This window comes from Oncorhynchus tshawytscha, linkage group LG23, assembly GCF_018296145.1.
Source record: "Oncorhynchus tshawytscha isolate Ot180627B linkage group LG23, Otsh_v2.0, whole genome shotgun sequence".
NCBI lineage: Eukaryota > Metazoa > Chordata > Actinopteri > Salmoniformes > Salmonidae > Oncorhynchus > Oncorhynchus tshawytscha.
Window position 1 is genome coordinate 5,376,516 of NC_056451.1, and position 22,575 is coordinate 5,399,090.

Sequence of the window (22,575 nt, forward strand, 5' to 3'; positions counted from 1 at the left end):
GGCTGGCAGTCGGCATTCCAATTCATCCCAAAGGTGTTCGATGGGGTTGAGGTCAGGGCTCTGTGCAGGCCAGCTAAGTTATTCCACACTCATCTCAACAAACCATTACTGTATGGACCTCACTTTTTCCACGAGGGCATTGTCATGCTGAAACAGGAAAGGGCCTTCCCCAAACTGTTGCCACAAAGTTGGAAGCACATTGTATGCTGTAGCGTTAAGATTTCCTTTCACTAAGGGGCCTAGTCCAAAACCATGAAAAACAGCCTCAGACCATTGTTCCTCCGACACCAAACTTTACATTGGGCACTTTGCATTGAGGCAAGTAGCTTTTTCCTTGGCATCCATCAAACCCAGATTTGTCCAACTGACTGGCAGATGGTGAAGCATGATTCATCACTCCAGAGAACGCGTTTCCATTGCTCCAGAGTCCAATGGCGGGGAGTTTTACACCACTCCAGCCGACGCTTGGCCTTGCACATAGTGATCTTAGGCTTGTGTGTGGCTGCTCAGCCATGGAAACCCATTTCATGAAGCTCCCGACAAAGTTATTTTGCTGATGTTGCTTCCAGAGGCAGTTTGGAACATGGTAGTGAGTGTTGCAACCAAGGAGAGAAGATTTTTACACAATAGGTACGCTTCAGCGGTCCCGTTCTGAGCTTGTGTGGCCTACCACCTCCTGGCTGAGACATTGTTGCTCCTAGACATTTCCACTTCACAATAACAGCACTTACAGTTGACCGGGGCAGGTCTAGCAGGGCAGAAACTTGACAAACTGACTTGTTGGAAAGGTGGCATCCTATGACAGTGCCAAATTGAATGTCACTGAGCTCTTCAGTAAGGCTATTCTACTACCAATATTTGTATATGGAGATTGCATGGCTGTGTGCGCAAGTTTTTCACCCGTCAGCAACGAGTGTGGCTTAAATAGCCAAATCCACTAATTTGAAATGGTGACCACATACTTTTGTATATACAGTGTATTTGAAAGCCAAATACTTACCTTGTGAATACATATGTGAATGTACATGCACCGCCCAAACCCCCTTGTACTTACAAGTACTTGTCCACATGTTGTATGCTACTTACTATTCATAGAAAGAGCTGGATACGTGCAAAACAAAGTAGTCCCTGTAGGAGATACTCTTGGCTGAATTAACAAACTACATTGACCATTTGCTTTTTCATGCTGTAAAAGCAGCCTAATCCTGGGTCATTTTGGTCTATTTGGGTCTGCAACTGGCCAAAGAAAATACAAATATGGGAAATCACTGCCCTTTCAAACATGAAAAGTAGACCTAATCAATGAGTCAGAGCTTTATTGCTGAATATCACATGAATAATCATTACAGTATGGTTAACTATTTTGAAAACAGTACAATAATTATAGTACAGACAATATGGCAAAAAAGCATTATTTTACAATTAAGCTAATTATTTTACAACAAGGGCATTTGTTTGAAGAAATAAGGGTTGAGGGAGGGAAGAAGTCCAAAGACACCTCTTTCAGTATACCATCCCCTTTACACTGATGTCATCCTCTGTCCAAAGCTGTGTCATTCATTATCGCACACTGTAGCAACAGAAAATAAAAACAAGCGCTTCTTGTCGGACAAATTCAGGGGGGGGGAACTAAAGACACTGTGGCCCTCAAGGACTGGCGTTCAGCACCCCTGCTCCAAAGCCAGATATCTATATTACTGTAATGATCTCTTTTTTAACCTTCAGGAATTGATTTCAGAACCAGTAAGCCAGCTTTACAATGTTTGAATTTCTTATTTTCAAGGGGGAATAAAACACGAAAAACAAAGGTCCTCCAAATAAACAATGAAACTAAGGGAGTCAAGTGGCTCCTCAGTTTCAACAGGCATGACGATGCCTCTGATTGAGGCGCACAACAAGAACATCCCTGTGCCAGTTGCTGAGGACAGAGGGGAACAAACCAGACATCTGTGAACTAGTCTGGGTGCCAGTCTGTTTCTGCTTTGTGCCAAACATGATAATGAAAAAAGTAGGAACCAACTGGCAACCAGGTGATGTCAGAGTGATCAGGGGAGGAAATAGTATGTTTTCAATACACCTGGTGTACCCTGTGCATTTCCCTTGGTTACTGAAAGACACATCAAATGTCCTTCTCACCTCTCCTCCCTTTCGTCCTACTCTCCCCTTGTCACAGTTCATCATCCCTCTCTTCCTGAAAGGATTGGATAGGTATCAGGGTTGGAGTCCGTTCCATTTCAATTCAGGAAGTAAACTGACCCCAACCCTGGTAGTTATAAGATGGCAGAAATGCTACAAAAGGAGCTACTTCCATGTTGTTTATACTTATCCAATCATTTCAGGTTTATATGAAGTGCCTATAGGGTTAATGGGTTGTTTGTGGACAGGACCTCTCTCTCTTCCTTTTCTCTCTCTACCTCTCCCAGACACCTTCCTCTCCTAAGTGCGCACACACACACACTATCAACTCTCCTCCTGCCCCTCTCCCTCTCACACCTTCATTCCCCCCCCGCCTGACAGAAGTAGGAGAGCAGCGTGTCGAGGTCTCGCCGGTCGGCCGCCACATCTAGCGAGCTCTCTCCCATCATGCTTAAGGCCATGCGCAGGGTGGACCAGATGTTGTCGGACATCATGGTGGCTGCGGTGCTCCCCGGGCCCCGGCTGGCACTGATCTTCTCGCCCTCCCCCGACGCCTGGCGCTGCAGGGACAGGGCTTCCAGGAAGTGCTCCACGGCCTCTCTGTAAACCAGGAAGAGAATAGGGGTCAAATTGAAATTGTCATTCTGGTGCATTCAATAGATTTTTAATAAGGCAAAAATAATTATATTGTGAACAAAGTCAATACATTATATAAAGTCAATTTCTACTCCTGGTATGACCGGAATCTACAACTTAACTTCGACGAACATAAGAAAGTACAGTGTTTTAAGTGATTTGATAAAATATTTTAAAGTGTTTTTTTTCTTCTTTTCAAAACGGTGTATCTCTGGCCACAAAAGGCTCTCCATCTCACCTGTGGGCTCCTAGGTTGACACAGCTGATTCCCAGGTTGTACCGACTGCGGATGAAGCCTGGCTGCAGTTCAAGCGCCCTCCTATAGGCGGCAACAGCCTCCTCTGAGCGGCTTCCATTGGCCAGCGTGGCGCCCAGTTTATTCCACAGCAGATAGTCCTGAGAGAGAGGGAGACAGAGAGGTCATGAGCTCCTGAATTAGTGTTGGATACATTTGAAGTTTTTCCACATAGACTTATACAGAAAACTACCCTCTGCATTACCTGAACACCAAATTGAAAAATTCTAACTTACAACCTTGATTTTGGACAAAATGACTTACTGCCAAGAATTATCCAGCAAACTTTCTAGCAAACCAACAATCAGCATAAGAAGCTCCGGAGAAACCTGAAAACACCACCCAACCTGCAAACTGAGTGAGTAGATGTTCAGTCTGAAGCTACTTCTAAAGCCAAGAAGTAAAATACAGTAATCTCTAGATATCTTACTATACAGACTCAGGACAGACGTCCCGGCTGCAACGGCATTTGCACACTGTGGTGTGAAATGAAAGGTGTGAAAGCCAACAATGACAGCAGACCATCACAGCTCCCCCCACCCCTGTGCAGAGGCCATCATAAAACAGTACCCCCCCCCCCTGGAAATTAAACATGAAACAGAAACAGTACAAACAGAAGCTCCTTAAGGACAATCCAGAGACACTATTTGCTGACTCTTACAAACCGGGGATCATACACTTCTTTTTCCTCACATACTTTGCATGGCACAGTTACCCTTCTGTTAAGAAAGAGGGTACGAGCAAAGGGTGGAAACTAAGAATAATGGACAATGAAGACCCTGGCACTGACAAAGGTTATGTCAACCTGTACAGATCTGGAACAGTATTGGTGCACTATTGTTGCAGGGCAGCCTCAAACCGTTTTCAGCAGGACTTCTACAAGATCAAAGAGAGAGCACAGCATAAGAAGCTCATCCTTGGACCACGTCCCCACCCCATAGACGAGCAGCTCCAAGAGGAGTGTCCCCTCCCCTAGACCTGAGAAAACCCAGGTCCCACACTGCTCCTGCATTGATCTGAGGGAGAAATGGACCAAGCTGGAGATAAAGCTGGCCCAGCTCAAGGAGCTGTCCAGAACACTCGAGACAGCAAAGACCCAAACAACAGGCCAGCACAACAAGACCCAGAAGGCTGAAGGAGGAGAGAGAGACAGCTGTCTGGATGAGGGAGAAGAGTCCACCTCAGACCCCCAACACAGAAGGTAAAGACAAGAGTGAGAAAGAGAGAGAACATCCGTTAATTGAAACAAAAGGTGAGCCGAGTAAAGTTGTTCAAGAGGGGGTAGTTAGTGTCTGTGAAAAGGGAAGGGCAATCACAGAAGCACAAGGAGGTAACTGCTAGCTACATGCGACTAGGGATGGGTAGTTTCAGAGAGAAAAAAAGTTTGAATAGGGAAAGAAAGTTAAAAAGGGGAGAGGGTGTTAGACATACCGTTTGAAGAGGAGGAAAGTAATAGACCCTTTTGGAATACCTAAAAATGCATTCCCCGGTCTCCTTCCTTTAAGTATATGACAGTCTATGATTAAAACAATGAGGTATGGTCCACAGATCTAATTGAATCTGGTCAACCCTTTAACTGGAACAGAATATGATACAGAATAATATACTGTATATATATTTGAACTTTTGTTACTTTCTTTGCTTTCAGGCCCACAGGGAAAGGGTGGTACGGAGGGGTCTCTTGCAATCTTAGGGAGGGCTGGCAGGGATTTATCAGGAATGTAAGGGGTGACACAGGATGGATAGGTGGGAGGGGGACTGATAGGCAACTTCGGTTGCTGGATGGGAAGGGGTTAGAAACATGGTTTCTGGGTGGGGAGGGAGGATGCGGGAGGGTGGATGGGGACTGGGTTGGGTTATCTATGTACGTATTTCTTTTATCGTTTTTTTACCTGTGACCCACCGTCTCAAAATAAATAAAAGGTTGATCACAATATTTTTTACAATGAGATGGACCCAATTGCTTTCAAGTAACCATTTAGCATACAGATAAGAAATGACTTCAAGGAAGCAAGCAAGGAAGGATGCATGTATTCGAACACATTTGAATTGATCAACTTCATGCTGTTTAAATCAAATTAAGCAAATTATAATCAAGTGTGTTTATTCTCCAAACACACATGAACCACAGATTGTGTATAACCTACTAGTGTACCTGTGGTGTGAGAGAGGGCCGCGGTGAAGTGGAGAACCCGATAGCGTACCTGTGGTGTGACGGAGAGGGCTGCGGTGAAACAGTCCACGGCCTTGTCATACTCCCCGCTCAGATTGAAGAGGACTCCCAGGCCACACTGTAGCTGGGGGTCGATGCAGGCGGGTTCAGAGTTCGCCGCACTGAGGAACAGGGACTGCACCTCGGTAAACAAAGATCTGAGAGTGGGGCAGGAAGACACAGAGATGGGGAAAAAAGGAGGAGGGAGATTTAACAATTGTGATATTTTAAGCCAACCAATAGAATCCATGTTTTCGTGACATACAGTGGGGCAAAAAAGTATTTAGTCAGCCACCAATTGTGCAAGTTCTCCCACTTAAAAAGATGAGAGGCCTGTAATTTTCATCATAGGTACACTTCAACTATGACAGGCAAAATGAGAAAAAAAATCCAGAAAATCACATTATAGGATTTTTAATGAATTTATTTGCAAATTATGGTGGAAAATAAGTATTTGGTCAATAACAAAAGTTTCTCTCAATACTTTGTTATATACCCTTTGTTGGCAATGACAGAAGTCAAATGTTTTCTGTAAGTCTTCACAAGGTTTTCACACACTGTTGCTGGTATTTTGGCCCATTCCTCCATGCAGATCTCCTCTAGAGCGGTGATGTTTTGGGGCTGTCGCTGGGCAACACGGACTTTCAACTCCCTCCAAAGATTTTCTATGGGGTTGAGATCTGGAGACTGGCAAGGCCACTCCAGGACCTTGAAATGCTTCTTACGAAGCCACTCCTTCGTTGCCCGGGCGGTGTGTTTGGGATCATTGTCATGCTGAAAGACCCAACCACGTTTCATCTTCAATGCCCTTGCTGATGGAAGGAGGTTTTCACTCAAAATCTCACGATACATGGCCCCATTCATTCTTTCCTTTACACGGATCATTCGTCCTGGTCCCTTTGCAGAAAAACAGCCCCAAAGCATGATGTTTCCACCACCATGCTTCACAGTAGGTATGGTGTTCTTTGGATGCAACTCAGCATTCTTTGTCCTCCAAACCCGACGAGTTGGGTTTTTACCAAAAAGTTATATTTTGGTTTCATCTGACATTCTCCCAAACTTCTTCTGGATCATCCAAATGCTCTCTAGCAAACTTCAGACGGGCCTGGACATGTACTGGCTTAAGCAGAGGGACACTTCTGGCACTGCAGGATATGAGTCCCTGGCGGCGTAGTGTGTTACTGATGGTAGGCTTTGTTACTTTGGTCCTTGCTTGTTGTAGGTGACCAAATACTAATTTTCCACCATAATTTGCAAATAAATTAATTAAAAAATCGTACAATGTGATTTTCAGGATTTCCCCCCCTAATTGTCTGTCATAGTTGAAGTGTACCTATGATAAATTATAGGCCTCTCTCATATTTTTAAGTGGGAGAACTTGCACAATTGGTGGCTGACTAAATATTTTTTTTGTCCCACTGTAAAACATGAGAAAATACAGAAGAACGTCCTGTAATTCATATTGTGTTATATTGATTAGCAGTTATAAGTATATGCTGAATATACACGCACACCACATTTGTACACAATGAAATAGGTCCACTCACTCGGGCAGCAGTGAGCCAAATCTCTCCCCCTCTCTGGTCCCTCTGTCCTTCTCTCGCTCCCGTTCACTCTGCTCCAGGACTGGCCGGTATGCGGGGTTGTGCCTCAGCCAATCGCGAAGGGTCTCACAGGCCTGCCTGTGCAGCGATTCGTTGGTGAAACTGACAGCCAGAGCCATCAGAGCGGTCAGGTTGTCCTTCTTCAACTCTATGCATCTAACGGCGAGAGAAAAAGAGAGAACAAGAGACAGAGAGAAAAAAAGAAGGAGAGAGAAAGGTGAGTGAACCCGAGAAAATGTTGCGTCACAGGCATCATGTAACTTCGAGGACTTCCTATTTCGCACCCAAGTTCCTGCTTATCACAGCATCTTTGTATTCGAGCCACACATAAAACATGTATTCATAAATCAAATAAGTACATACTTCATGACATACTCTTATTGTCACAAAGGAGCTACGTCCCAAAAGGCACCCAAATTCTCTATATCAGGGGTGTCAAACATACAAGCCAATTCAATGCGGCTCAAGGGTGGTTTAAAAACAACAAAAATAAATATATACATACATACATACATACATACACAGTACCAGTCAAAAATTGACACACCTACTCATTCAAGTATTTTTTTACTATTTTCTGCATTGTAGAATAATAGTGAAGACATCAAAACTATGAAATAAGACATATTTAATCATTTAGTTACCCAAAAAGTTAAACAAATCAAAATATATATTCCATTTGAACTTCTTCAAAGTAGCCACCCTTTGCCTTGATGACAGCTTTGTGCGCACGCACACACACGCGCACACACACACACACTCACAGTTGAAGTCATAAGTATACATACACTTAGGTTGGAGTCATTAAAACTCGATTTTCAACCACTCCACAAATTTCTTGTTAACAAACTATAGTTTTGGCATCTACTTTGTGCATGACACAATCATTTTTTCCCAACAATTGTTTACAGACAGATTAATTATCTTATAAGTCACTGTATCACAATTCCAATGGGTCAGAGTTTTACATCCACTAAGTTGACTGTGCCTTCAAACAGCTTGGAAAATTCCAGAAAATGATGTCATCGCTTTAGAAGCTTCCGATAGGCTTATTGACATCATTTGAGTCAATTGGAGATGTACCTGTGGATGTATTTCAAGGCCTACCTTCAAACTCAGTGCATCTTTGCTTGACATCATGGGGAAATCAAAAGAAATCAGCCAAGATCTCAGAACTTTTAGACCTCCACAAGTCTGGTTCATCATTGGGAGCAATTTCCAAACACCTGAAGGTATCACGTTCATCTGTACAAACAATAGTACGCAAGTACAAACACACTGGGACCACGCAGCCGTCATATCACTCAGGAAGGAGACGCGTTCTGTCTCCTAGAGATGAATGTACTTTCGTGCGAAAAGTGCAAATCAATCCCAGAACAACAGCAAAGGACCTTGTGAAGATGCTGGAGGAAACAGGTACAAAAGCACCTATATCCACATTAAAAATAGTCCTTTATCGACATAACCTGAAAGGCCGCTCAGCAAGGAAGAAGCCACTGCTCCAAAACCACCATAAAAAAGCCAGACTACGGTTTGCAACTGCACATGGGGACAAAGATCGTACTTTTTGTCCTCTGGTCTGATGAAACAAAACAGAACTGTTTGGCCATAATGACCATCGTTATGTTTGGAGGAAAAAGGGGGTGGCTTGCAAGCCGAAGAACACCATCCCAAACGTGAAGCACGGGGGTGGCAGCATCATGTTGTGGGGGGGCTTTGCTGCAGGAGGGACTGGTGCACTTCACAAAATATATGGCATCATGAGGAAGGAAAATGATGTGGATATATTGAAGCAGCATCTCAAGACATCAGTCAGGAAGTTTAAGCTTGGTCACAAATGGGTCTTCCAAATGGACAAAGACCCCAAGCATACTTCCAAAGTTGTGGCAAAATGGCTTAAGGACAACAAAGTAAAAGGTATTAGAGTGGCCATCACAAAGCCCTGACCTCAGTCGAATAGAACATTTGTGGGCAGAACTGAAAAAGCGTTTGCGAGCAAGGAGGCCTACAAACCTGACTCAATTACATCAGCTCTGTCAGGAGGAATGGGCCAAAATTCACCCAACTTATTGTGGGAAGCTTGTGGAAGGCTACCTGAAACATTTGACCCAAGTTAAACAATTTAAAGGCAATGTTACAAAATACTAATTGAGTGTATGTAAACTTCTGACCTACTGGGAATGTGATGAAAGAAATAAAAGCTGAAATAAATCACTCTACTATTATTCTGACATTTCACATTCTTAAAATAAAGTGGTGATCCTAACTGACCTAAGACGGGGAATTCTTATTAAGATTTAAAGGTCAGCAATTGTGAAAAACTGAGTTTAAATATATTTGGCTAAGGTGTATGTAAACTTCCGACTTCAACTGCACATATACTTTAAAATGACTCAAACCAAATCGAAATGGTGTAGAAATTATACAGAACAAAAATGCAACAAGTGTGTGTCCCATGTTTCATTTTATACTTTAACTTTTGATACTGAAGAACATATTAGCAATTACATTGATACTTGAGTATATTTAAAACCAAATACTTTTACTCAAGTAGAATTTTACTGGGTGACTAACTTTTACTTTTCTATTAAGGTATCTTTACTTTTACTCAAGTATGACAATTGGGTACTTTTTCCACTACTGATCATTACACAGGTGCATGTGCTGGGGACAATAAAAGGCCACTCTAAAATGTGCAGTTTTGTCACACAACACCAAAGATGTCTCAAGTTGAGGGAGCATGCAATTGGCATACTGACTGCAGGAATGTCCACCAGAGCTTTTGCCTGAGAATTTAATGTTCATTTCTCAACCATGAGCTGCCTCCAATGTTGTTTTAGAGAATTTGGCAGTATGTCCAACCTGCCTCACAACCGCAGATCACGTGTAACCAATCCCAGCCCAGGACCTCCACATCCGGCTTCTTCACCTGTGGGATCTCTGAGACCAGACACCCGGACAACTGATGAAACTGAGTATTTTTTATCTGTAATAAAGCCCTTTTGTGGGGAAAACTAATTCTGATTGGCAGGGCCTGGCTCCCAAGTGGGTGGGCCTATGCACTCCTAGGCCCACGCCCCTGCAGTCATGTGAAATCCATAGATTAGGGCCTAATTATTTTTTTTCAATTGACTGATTTCCTTAAATGAACTGTAACTCAGTAAAACTGTTGAAATTGTTGCATGTTGTGTTTATATACTTGTTCAGTATATAATGGACCTACATTCATACAGTTTCCTCACTCTGTCCAGCTTGCTAACAATCACTGAAACAAAAGCTAGAATCAGGGAGCATAAAAAAACTCAAAAACGATGAAGAGGAAATGTTTTTGCATATTTTGACAGCAAGGAAATAACACATTTTCAGTGTGGCCCTCTGGACCTTGAAGACAGAATGCGCCCCCCCAGGTCAACATGAGTTTGACACCCCTGCTCTATATAGTGCACTACTTCTGGCCAGAGCCCTATGGGTGCCCTATATAGGGAATAGGGTGCCACTTGGGACACACTAGGGACTTCTCTCCAGTCAGTGAGGCTGCTATTCCAACTCTTTACCTGTGGAGGGCACTGATGGCTGCAAACTCTTGTTCATTCTCTGCCTGACAGGTTCCCAGATATTGCCATGCCTAAAAAAAAAAGAAGCAGGAAAAAGTGTGAGAGTGCCTAGTTCTCTTTACCCAGGGTAGGAAAGAACCCCCTTAGTCGCCAGCGCTTGTTAGCCAGAAATAATTTCACCTTGAGATATTATTAAATCAGAATGATTAATTACTGAGTGTCTTACCAGCTGGTTGTCTGGTTCTCTCTGTACGGCACTCTCAAACAGACGCACGGCCCCAGGGATGTCCCCTGCCTCCATCCTCCTCACCCCCTCAGCAAGGGGGTCCTGGTGGGACAGGTACGGGTTGTCCTCCTCAAACTGGTACCCCTGGAGGGGGTGAGAGAGTGAGGGAGGGAAAGAAATTAAATCATGAACAGCAACTTGGCAAACAAGACAAGGCATTTTTTTTTTGCCTGGACAGGTAGGCATGCTGAACATATTCATTGTGATCTAGAAGGCTAAACTTATCCTTAACTAAAAACGAACCCTTATTTTAACCAGGTAAGTTGGCGGAGAACACTCTCATTTACAGCAACAACCTGGGGAAGAGTTAGAGGGAAGAGGAGGGGGATGAATGAGCCAGTTGGAAGCTGGGGTTGATTAGGTGGACATGGACACCGGGGTTAACATAACTACTCTTTATTAAAAAAAAATTTTTTACCCCTTTTTCGTGGTATCCAATTGGAAGTTACAGTCTTGTCTCATCGCTGCAACTCCCATACGGACTCAGGAGAGGCGAAGGTCGAGACGTGCGTCCTCAAAAACACAACCCAACCATGCCGAACTGCTTCTTAACACAATGCCCACTTAACCCGGAAGCCAGCCGCACCAATGTGTCAGAGGAAACACCGTACACCTGGCGACCGTGTCAGCGTGCACTGCGCCCAGCCCACAACAGGAGTTGCTAGTGCGTGATGGGACAAGGCGATCCCTGCTGGCCAAACCCTCCCCCAACCCATACGACACTGGGCCAATTGTGCGCAGCCCCATGGGCCTCTCGGTCGCGGCCGGCTGCGACAGAGCCTGGACTCAAACCCAGAATCTCTAGTGGCACAGCTATTACTGCGATGCAGTGCCTTAGACCACTGTGCCACTCTGGAGGCCAACATCCCTACTCTTATGATAAGTGCCATGGGATCTTTAGTGACCACAGAGAGTCAGGGCACCTGTTTAACATCCCATCCAAAAGACCGCATCATACACTGGGGCAATGTCCCCCATCACTGACCTGGGGCATTGGGATATATATATTTTTTTAGACCAGAGTAAAGTGTGCCTCCTACTGGCCCTCCAACACCACTTCCACAGGTGGATAGGAAGCTATGTCAAGTACCTTGTCGTAGGAGCTGCTGAGCATCTGGTCAAAATCAGAGAGCCAGGGATGACTTTCTGCGTCTCTCTTGGCCATCTCCTCCCACTCCTGCTGCAGCTTCTCCCAGAAGTCCACGTCGCTCTGATACAGAGGAACAATCACAATGTCAAAGTCAGGGGTCAAATGATGGGGGTGCTGGGCATCATCATCATACCAGTTGCTGTGGGAATCCCCCTAACATTAACATTGGTCCAAACCACTATTTTTAGGGGATGCCCAAGGACCAATGTGAACTTTGATAAAGGTTCTATATACAGTGTACTTTAAGCCAATGATACATGGTAATTTAATTTTTTATTTCACCTTTATTTAACCAGGTAGGCTAGTTGAGAACAAGTTATCATTTGCAACTGCGACCTGGCCAAGATAAAGCAAAGCAGTGTGACAGACAACAGAGTTACACATGGAGTAAACAAACTAGCCAATAACACAAAAAACAAGTCAATGACACAGTAGAAAAAATAAAGTCTATATACAGTGTGTGCAAAGGGCATGAGGAGGCCATAGGAGCGAATAATTACAATTTAGCAGATTAACACTGGAGTGATAAATGAGCAGATGATGATGTGCAAGTAGAGATACTGGTGTGCAAAAGAGCAGAAAAGTAAATAAATAAAAAACAGTAAGGGGATGAGGTAGGTAGATTGGGTGGGCTATTTACAGATGGACTATGTACAGCTGCAGCGATCGGTTAGCTGCTCAGAAAGTTGATGTTTAAAGTTGGTGAGGGAGGTAAAAGTCTCCAACTTCAGCGATTTTTGCAATTCGTTCTAGGCACTGGCAGCAGAGAACTGGAAGGAAAGGCGGCCAAATGAGGTGTTGGCTTTGGGGATGATCAGTGAGATATACCTGCTGGAACGTGTGCTACGGGTGGGTGTTGTTATTGTGACCAGTGAACTGAGATAAGGCGGCGATTTACCTAGCATAGACTTATAGATGACCTGGAGCCAGTGGGTCTGGTGACGAATATGTAGCGAGGGCCAGCCGACTAGAGCATACAGGTCGCAGTGGTGGGTGGTATAAGGTGATTTGGTAACAAAACGGATGGCACTGTGATAGACTGCATCCAGTTTGCTGAGTAGAGTGATGGAAGCTATTTTGTAGATGACATCGCCGAAGTCGAGGATCGGTAGGATAGTCAGTTTTACTAGGGTACGTTTGGCGGCGTGAGTGAAGGAGGCTTTGTTGCGAAATAGAAAGCAGATTCTAGATTTGATTTTGGATTGGAGATGTTTAATATGAGTCTGGAACGAGAGTTTACAGTCTAGCCAGACACCTAGGTATTTATAGTTGTCCACATATTCTAGGTCGGAACCGTCCAGGGTGTTGATGCTAGTCGGGCGGGCGGGTGCGGGCAGCAAACAGTTGAAAAGCATGCATTTGGTTTTACTAGCGTTTAAGAGCAGTTGGAGGCCACGGAAGGAGTGTTGTATGACATTGAAGCTCGTTTGGAGGTTAATTAGCACAGTGTCCAAGGAAGGGCCAGAAGTATACAGAATGATGTCGTCTGCGTAGAGGTGGATCAGGGAATCGCCCTCAGCAAGAGCGACATCATTGATATATACAGAGAGAAGAGTCAGCCCGAGAATTGAACCCTGTGGTACCCACATAGAGACTGCCAGAGGTCCGGACAACATGCCCTCCGATTTGACACACTGAACTCTGTCTGCAAAGTATTTGGTGAACCAGGCGAGGCAGTCATTAGAAAAACCGAGGCTACTGAGTCTGCCGATAAGAATATGGTGATTGACAGAGTCGAAAGCCTTGGCCAGGTCGATGAAGACGGCTGCACAGTACTGTCTTTTATCGATGGCGGTTATGATATCGTTTAGTACCTTGAGCGTGGCTGAGGTGCACAGCGGAGAAGGTACGGTGAGATTTGAAATGGTCAGTGATCTGTTTATTAACTTGGCTTTCGAAGACTTTAGATAGGCAGGGCAGGATGGATATAGGTCTGAAACAGTTTAGGTCTAGGGTGTCACCCCCTTTGAAGAGGGGGATGACCGCAGCAGCTTTCCAATCTTTAGGGATCTAGGAAGATACGAAAGAGGTTGAACTGGCTGGTAATAGGGGTTGCAACAATGGCGGTGGATAGTTTAGAAAGAGAGTCCAGATTGTCTAGCCCAGCTGATTTGTCCGGGTCCAGGTTTTGCAGCTCTTTCAGAACATCTGCTGTCTGGATTTGGGTGAAGGAGAAGCTGGGGAGCCTTGGGCGAGTAGTTGCGGGGGAGGCGATGCTGTTGGCCGGGGTTGGAGTAGCCAGGAGGAAGGCATGGCCAGCCGTTGATAAATGCTTATTGAAATCGATAATCATGGATTTATCAGTGGTGACCGTGTTACCTAGTCTCAGTGCAGTGGGCAGCTGGGAGGAGGTGCTCTTGTTCTCCATGGACTTTACAGTGTCCCAAAACTTTTTGGAGTTAGAGCTACAGGATGCAAATTTCTGCTTGAAAAGGCTAGCCTTTGCTTTCCTGACTGACTGCGTGTATTGGTTCCTGACTTCTCTGAACAGTTGCATATCTTGGGGACTATTCGATGCTAGTGCAGTACGCCACAGGATGTTTTTGTGCTGGTCAAGGGCAGTCATGTCTGGAGTGAACCAAGGGCTATATCAGTTCTTAGTTCTGCATTTTTTGAACGGGGCATGCTTATCTAAGATGGTGAGGAAATTACTTTTAAAGAATTACCTGATGTGTGAAGTGAAAATGTGCAATGGCATTATTAGTGCAATATAGTACATGGAAAGAGCTTAATATATACTGAACAAAAATAAACGCAACATGTAGTGTTGGTTCCATGTTTCATGAGCTGAAATAAAAGATCCCAGAAACGTTCCATAAGCACAAAAAGCTTATTTCTTTCAAACGTTGTGCAAAAATGTGTTTACATCCCTGTTAGTAAGCATGTCTCCCTCCTTTGCCAAGAAAATCCATCCACCTGACAGGTGTGGCTTATCAAGAAGCTGATTAAACAGCACGGTCATTACACAGGTGCACCTTGTGCTGGGGACAATAAAAGGCCACTAAAATGTGCAGTTGTGTCACACAATATAACAGATGTCTCAAGTTTTGAGGGAGTGGGCAATTGGCATGCTGACTGCAGGAATGTCCACCAGAGCTGTTGCCAGATAATTTAATGTTCATTTCTCTACCATAAGCCTTCTCTAACGTAATTTTAGGGAATTTGGCAGTGCGTCCAACCGGCCTCACAACCGTAGACCATGTGTACCCACGCCAGACTAGGACCTCCACATTCGGTTTCTTCACCTGCAGGATTGTCTGAGGGGGTGCTTTGGAGTATTTCTGTTTAACAGAAGCCCTTGTGTGGAAAAACTCATTTTTATTGGCTGGGTCTGGCTCCTAAGAGGGTGGCCCTCCCTCCTCCTATGCCCTCCCAGGCCCACCCATAGCTGCACCCTTGCCCAGTTATGTGAATATTAGGCCATGGGCTGGAATTATTCTTGATAGATACAATTTGGAAGATGTTTAAAAATACTTATGGTCATTATTCTGTTATCTCTCCTATTGTATCGTATCTCTCTTACCTCCACAGCAGCTTTAGCTTGCTGGAAATCTGGACCTGCTGTGGCGAACTCATCTACCCATGATTCCGCTGACTCCACTGAGACCTGAACAGGAAGAAAGAGGTAGCAATGGTAGATGTGGACACCAAGTTGTCCATAACTCTATAACAACACTTAAAGTGGGATGTTGAGGTTGTGACAGTAAAGGAGAAGCAGAACAAGATGGGGAAGAGGGGTGAAAGAGGAAGACAAGATAAAGGAATGGGAAGAAGCAAAACAAATCAGAAAACCACACCCATTCTCCCACTCCCTTTCTCCCCTACAATCTATACACCTCTAGTGCAGGTCGTCTTTACTACTTTTCTATAAGTAATTGCTATAATCTAAATGCAAGTTTAAATCAGCAAAAACAATGCATCGTCCTTGGGTTTATACAAAGTGCTAAGAAACTACGGGAAAACATACATGGGGCACAACATTCTGCCACTAAAAACAGCCATCAAACTACCGTAAAAAAAGGCTGATGAAAAATATCATCAGCTCAACGCAACCTTATTGACCAGAAAGCTGGTTGCGGAGCCACTGGGCAGTGTTGCCATGGCGTCAGGGGTCCTACCTGCCTGACGACAGAAGCCCATTGATGTGCCTGTTTAGCCTTAGCTTTGGCAAGCTTCTGATCCCACTCTTGGGTTGTCAAGGGTAAAGTCCCTCCCCCAGTCTCCTCCAGGAACTATGGCAACCAGGGAGCGGAGAACGGGGGGAGGCATGATTGTTTTGTCGCAGGTGTGAGGCATTGGGGGTGGATTTTTGTTTTGGGAGGGGTGAGGATGGAGGAGTTTTCATTTGGTACAAATGAAGTGGGGGTTGTTAATCGAAGGAGGGGAAAGCCAAGAGTTCACAGCAGGGTCAAAGGGGGAAAAGTAGATGTCACAGTTAATGAGAACTCCTATGACTACATACTCAAGGGTAAACACCAGGGCTGGGGTCTTATTCAGGAAGTGACTTGGAATTCAATTCCTGATGAAAACAATACAAAAATGCCTATTATTATTTTTCAATCCCCTACCTTAATTGAGAAATGATTTGCCCCAACCCTGTTAACATACGACTTCACTTCACAAGGGGAACTGGAAGTCTGATTCAAGACTGGAACAGCTAAGAGGATTTTCATTAGCAGAAGTCGGCATATAGAAATTGCATGTATAGAAAGGACAATGCTCTCTTTTCCACAATAATTTTTTTCTACATATACCTTTTCCAAATTATACATTGTACAGCCTAGTGCAAGGCTCACATACAGAAAAGTTCATGGCCATAACTTGGTTATGTAGTTAGTAACAGTTCCAGGGGTCTGCACCAAATACTGGGACGTGGGGGGGTCATGAGGCACAAAATTACAAAGTTTGAGCCAAGATGGCTCCCTGTAGGTTGACAGTTGCACCCTTCCCCTTGTGTCTTCAATGGAAGTTGGCTCCTACCTGGTTGAGGTTGGAGGCCCAGTTCTGAGCCTCCTTGGCCTGAGCTCTATCTGTGTGCTGTTTGCCTGCTCTGTCCTCCACTGTGACACTGCCCTCGCCAATCTGCCTAATGAACCGCAGGAACTACAGTGCAACACAACAACAACAACATAACAATGACACAATATCCATTATGACTATGGCTAATGGCGTATGGACCTAGACTGGTCATTAAATCAGTTTGTGCTTTAGCCAAATCCCAAATAATGACAGGGGAGTTGGATACCACACAAACAGTTCTGAAGACCAGGTTGTAAAGAGTCACTATGCTACTACGGTCCATCACTGTAAAATGCTTTCCCATGAAACATTTTGATGTCTAATTGACTACAAAGAAGTGTGTCTCACTGAACACTTCAAAAGAAATGGCTACAACTACAATGATCCTGTTATTACAAAGCTACATTACTTTGATAGACAAAGAATGGGGAAAGGGTATGGGGATAGATATGTAGAAAAAAAAAAAGTATGAAACACACACGACATGGAAACAAACACACACACACCTCAGTGTTCTGTAACTTGGGGTCATTGACCTTTGCGACCAGCTCATTGGCTGTTTGCTTCAGTTCGTCTCCTGGTAGGTACTCTTTCGTCCTATTGGATTGACAAACATTAACATCAAAGGGTTAATTTAAACAGCTAACTGAGTCTCTAACAGTGATCCTTTTAAAGAACAACTGGGTTAAAGAGACAATGTACATTTTACATAATCACTCTGTATCCTTGTAAATATATTGTAATTGAAATGCATTGTCTCTTTTCAAAAATCATTTCCAACAAGGATGGAATCAAAAGAGGCTTTTGAATACCTAATTAAATGACTGCTACTTATTGGGTCAACGCATTACATACACAAACTAAAAGACTGCGTGTGGGATTAACTGGTTTTCTATTTTTTTCTTGACTTACAGCTATGTTATGGCCAAAGTCTTTATAAAGTGAACGCAATAACAGAGTTCTGAAAGGACGACATCAAATATTTTAAGACACACTTAACGGCTCAACATCACAATCTTCTCTGGAACGTTCTCAAAAGTTCACTGTATCCATCTACGTGTCCCTTGCTCTCCTGTTTTTCTCGGTCTCTCAATTATTACCATTCTTGCTCCCTCTCTCCCAGGTCTCCGAGCCATAGCTTCTCCTCTGACTGCTCCAGATACTCCTCTGCCCAACGCCCGGGATCTGAGAGAGAGAGAAAGAGGGGAGAAAGGGAAAGAGAGTAAGATACCGATTATTTCTCTACCTGCTAGAAGTCGTGGCCACAAAGTACATTCAAACAAATGGTTGGCAATTGTGCCTACCATTGACACTCAAAAAAATGTACCTGTGCCATCGGTGATGAACTCTCTGGTCCAATCAGCGTCAGCCGGGTCTCCAAGTCCCGCCTGCCCTGAAGAGGCGGTGGCGGCATCCGCTCCCGACAGAAACTCAGACGTCCAATCACCAGACAGGGCCAACGCGGCCACACCCGGAGCTACGGACAGGACAGGAGGGAAAGGGTGTTGTTTTCTTCACGTCGGTAAAAGAAAGTGTGTTTTTCAGTGCAAATACTTGGATGGAAGGTACAGGAAAACGTAATAAAAAGGTGTCTTGAAGTGTCAACACATGTTCTAAAGCCTGCGGGTTAACAATATGAAAGTGCTGCGGGGCAGCTGGGCAGGCACACTGCAAATCTATAATGGTGTTGCTTCTGCTGCGTTGGAGAGTATAATATGGTATTCTATTACTGCTGTGTGCACCTCTCTGTGGAGCCTGTCTGTAGCTCTGCTGATCGATCTGCTGCATTTCCTCCAGTAACTGGCCCATGTCAAAGCTGTGAGGGGGCCGTGGAGGCGCCTGCTGCATGAACTCATTCACCAACTGGAGGACACACATGCAGAACATCAAACGCAAGCCTATTCAATGACGATTAACAAACCTCCCATGAACGAAACGCGTTTTCATATTCCTTTTTTAGAATATGCAGACAAAGCACAACAGTTTGAATCAATAGGACTGGGAAGGTAATAGGAGACTGACCTCTTCTTCTGTTGCAATTTCAATGGGTGTAGGGGGAATCTAGGAGAAAAAGAGGGATGAAAGTGATACCGTGAGATATATTTGTGAAAGCTATAGTACAACTAAGTTGTATGGTCCAAACAATCTATGATGAATGAACTCGTTCAAGTATGGGTAGATGGTTCCAGGGCTCTAACGTGCGAGAAAGTTTGTGTGCGAGACCAGGAGTTTTATTTTGGGAGCTCTACGCGACTAGGAAAGAAATCTCCAAGATAATAGTTGTGGCAATAAGGCATCGCTGTACTGTTGTTTCAGAGTGGCTAAGAGGGAAAAAAAAGTGAGTGCAGATTCGATCATGTCACGGTTGCTCCGTTACGACAGCTTGTTCATAATCCAACCAAGTCAAAAGATCTGACCCATATTACAGGCACAACATTTTTATCTTCCTGTAGCGAATCGCCGGGACCACATTTTATATTCATAAACCATGTTGTGAGCCGTTCGAAAACTACTTGCGTGTCGTTAACCATTTGTTTACACTTTTTTCATTCATGTTACCTCATTGGCTAGCTAGCTAACAAACCGGTAACTTCACCAATAATTCCAAATATTTGGGGGCACAGAAAGAAAGGAAAAGGTATGGCTTCTTCAGGAGATCAATGATCATAGAAATCACAAACCTGATGTTTTTAAAGAGAAAGTGTACAATTTTAAATGTAAAGCATCTCAACATGTAAATAGTGCTTTTTCACAATGTAGAAGCCTAATATTCCGCAAATGACTTGGTAATTTCATTTTTTTTTTTTTTTTTAAATTGGGAGCACCATTTTAAAAACTGGATGGGTCCCACTGTTGACCAGGAAAAATAACTATCAATGCAACATGGCGAATAACAAACTAAGAATATAAAAAAACAGAACATGGATTACTGTGCATATTCCATAAATTCTTTATTCTAATTTCTACCGGTGACTACTCACAGTTGGCGTTGACCTGTGCCTCCAAGCACCTCCCTCCTGGGTCATGTGACCCGTCAACTTCATGAGGGGATTGGCTCCCCCGCACTCCCCCTCCACCAGCTCCTGCATCGCCATGGCAACACCGGGCAGCGGTGTATCCAATCAGACCACCTTAGAGCTGAAGAGAGGAAGAAGTGAATAAAAACATTGACTTATCGATTAGACGATGGATGGAATTATTTGTACATTTCAAACATTTAAAATCTAATTAACTCAGTTTGATAATATCACATTCAGGATCCTGCCTGGGTGCCAGACTCTTTCTGCATTCATTGAGGGCCTAACAAGACAACAAATGTGAGCTATTAAGCAGAGATAGACCTGCACCAACACATTTCATGGTCCCATGCAAGACAGCTCAGGATAAACCATTTGAATACAAAGACGGTGTACCAGTATCAAGAAAAACCTAAGAAAAAAATGTGGATGTCCGCTCACTGTTGGGAAGTCATTTACCTTCCTACTACAGCTAGGCTATCCTTTTCTCCAGCTCCTGTGCAGTGTTTGGGTGGGCGTCATCACTCTCTTTTCAACCTTTTACATCAATCAAAGCAACATGGGAGAGCTGTTTGAGAGATATGGAGATCTATTTGAGGATGAGAGGGCTAGCCAGGCCAAATTGAAATCTCATCCCGAGTACCCAATGTCTCATAGTCCTCTCCTAATCTAACATGCTCTATCGGTTGGCTTTTAACACACACACACGGCTCCACAACAGGACCGAGTGAGAATAGGCTAGAGCTTCACTTTCCCTCTTCCGACTGGCTTTCAGTCTTTAACTCACTCTTTAAATACACACCTGGTCCTTTAAGTGAACGAAAACATTCAAGGGTGACAACCAACAGTCAAAGAAACTCCCTCTACTGCAAAGCTATAGTAATATTCCCCGATCCACAGTCCTCTCTCTCAACAGTGTGTCAATGCAATCAAATGTCGGAAAGCGAGACGAACCTGCTGTTCACATAGCTGACCTACTATCTAGGCCAACAACAGACGTGCACAGATAGTGGCCTACTCAACTTCACTAAACCTCTCAGACAAATACAGTAATGACAATTTCTATAATGCAGTCAGCCCTGGAGCTGAGAAGTTAAGACATGCCCATTTCCACCATCTTACTACAATACAAAAAGTAACAGCACCACACACAACTGCAAGTAATCTTACCTAAAATAAGGGGAGACAACACTGTACCCAGTCCACAGGTGGTCCAGTAGCTATACTAGGGTTTAGATTTAAGGATTTCTTTCCGCTGACCCAAACAGATGCTGTACGATTAGGGCCCTGTTAAGAGGATTATAGACAGATATTAATAAACACTGTCTCTCACACACACACACACACACACACACACACACACACACAGTGCAATACCGTGGATAGAAGAGACAGTCTTAATGAATATGCATGGTCCCAAAACGAGTGAATGTGTCTGGGTTTAATTCAGTTAGTAGGTATTCCTAGTGAGGTGTCATACTTTGCACTGTATGACAGCATGCTGTAGCTATATTGGCTCTACAGAAAAATATAGGTTGGCTTCTCAAGTTGAGACTGACAGCATGAAAATGTTATTTAGGTATGATGCTTTCTCAAGCAGAAAACACAAGGTTAGTATTGCAATGCTTTTACCTGAAAACCACCAGTTGAGAATGCAAAGAGCACCATAAAACTAACTATTGCCATCATATAGGCAGTATGTACTATATACTATACTAACTAGCTACTATACTGCACACATCCTACACCATATATATCAATAGTTCATGCACAGAAGTTAAGGGTGAGTCATGTCCTAGACAATTTTAGATGTATATGGTCACCTTACATAAATGAATGTCCTCCCAATTAGCACTGTAACGTTAAACATTGACTTTATACAATATATGTACTGTATGATAGCTAACTAGCTAGCTAGCTAACGTATCTAATGTGTAGTGGCTGTAGCTAGGTAATTATGGTTAGTTAGAGAGCGTTGAGCTTGCAAAATACATTCAGTAAAAGATTGAAAGCTAACTAGATACGTGGCTAGCTAGCTACCTGTTTGCCACAATGCATGTTGATGACCAAATGCTAGCAAGTTAGCTACAAAAATGTGACAGACCATTATTCGATTGATAGCATAATGTTCTACTCACCACCACCTACTACTACTACTGACTGTAAGACCTTCCTACTATCCTCTTCTCCTAATTGTCTGCTTACAAGATAATAAATAGCCGTCAATTCAAGAATCCAGCGAAGCTACTGAGTGCGAAAGTAAATCTTTACCCGTGTTTATTAACGCGTGTCTCTTTATTTACGTCCTGCTCTTTCCCCCATGACCCACAAAAAACCTACACAGACGCACAGTTAATCCTGCAAGTCGTATTCTCAAACAGCATCGACGTAGACGTTGAATGGCAGACAATACGGAATGTGCGCAGAACGAGTTTATGCGTGTGTAAACGCTGCAAATCGATGTTGCCATTTATGCCTACAAATATTGTAACATTCTAAAAATGTTCGATGAAATTGCAATCTCTGGCTCCATTTGGTGAAACAATGTAACAATGACCTTGATTGACAGTGGGTGAAGAACGCAAAGGGACAGCAAGGTTTGCGTATTTCATTGCGCAAGGTATTAATGATTTGCAAAGTCCAACAAATGTGTTCTGCTTTGTGGC

The 22,575-nt window shown here is 43.7% G+C and overlaps 1 protein-coding gene across 7 annotated transcripts; it reads right to left on the reverse strand.

Annotated features, from left to right (window-relative positions):
* Positions 1 to 1,299: 1,299 nt before the first annotated feature.
* On the reverse strand, positions 1,300 to 22,430 carry LOC112223115 (peroxisomal targeting signal 1 receptor). Of its 7 annotated transcripts, none has more exons than XM_024386084.2 (18): positions 22,260 to 22,430; positions 21,080 to 21,196; positions 19,874 to 20,030; positions 18,915 to 18,953; positions 18,635 to 18,755; positions 18,220 to 18,369; positions 17,993 to 18,077; positions 17,399 to 17,489; positions 16,854 to 16,976; positions 15,992 to 16,105; positions 15,397 to 15,480; positions 11,814 to 11,933; positions 10,664 to 10,807; positions 10,438 to 10,508; positions 6,827 to 7,039; positions 5,272 to 5,437; positions 3,011 to 3,168; positions 1,300 to 2,736 (listed from the first exon to the last, which is right to left on the reverse strand). In XM_024386084.2, exons 3-18 carry the CDS (start codon positions 19,985 to 19,987, stop codon positions 2,496 to 2,498), a joined length of 2,034 nt encoding a protein of 677 aa, XP_024241852.2. In that variant the 5' UTR covers positions 19,988 to 20,030; positions 21,080 to 21,196; positions 22,260 to 22,430; the 3' UTR covers positions 1,300 to 2,495. The 7 variants fall into 7 exon arrangements, with proteins under 7 accessions (XP_024241852.2, XP_024241851.2, XP_024241850.2 ...); XM_024386083.2 differs by having other exon boundaries at positions 22,181 to 22,430; XM_024386082.2 differs by lacking the exon at positions 22,260 to 22,430 and adding an exon at positions 22,048 to 22,251.
* Positions 22,431 to 22,575: the final 145 nt, after the last annotated feature.

Coding starts and splice junctions, on each gene's coding strand:
- LOC112223115 (XM_024386084.2), bottom strand. CDS start 19,987: ATGGCGATGCAGGAGCTGGTGGAGGGGGAGTGCGGGGGAGCCAATCCC. Junction 18,370..18,634: donor CAGACAGGCTCCACAGAGAG/GTGCACACAGCA, acceptor TCCTGTCCGTAG/CTCCGGGTGTGGCCGCGTTG. Junction 5,438..6,826: donor TTTGGCTCACTGCTGCCCGA/GTGAGTGGACCT, acceptor CCCCACTCTCAG/ATCTTTGTTTACCGAGGTGC.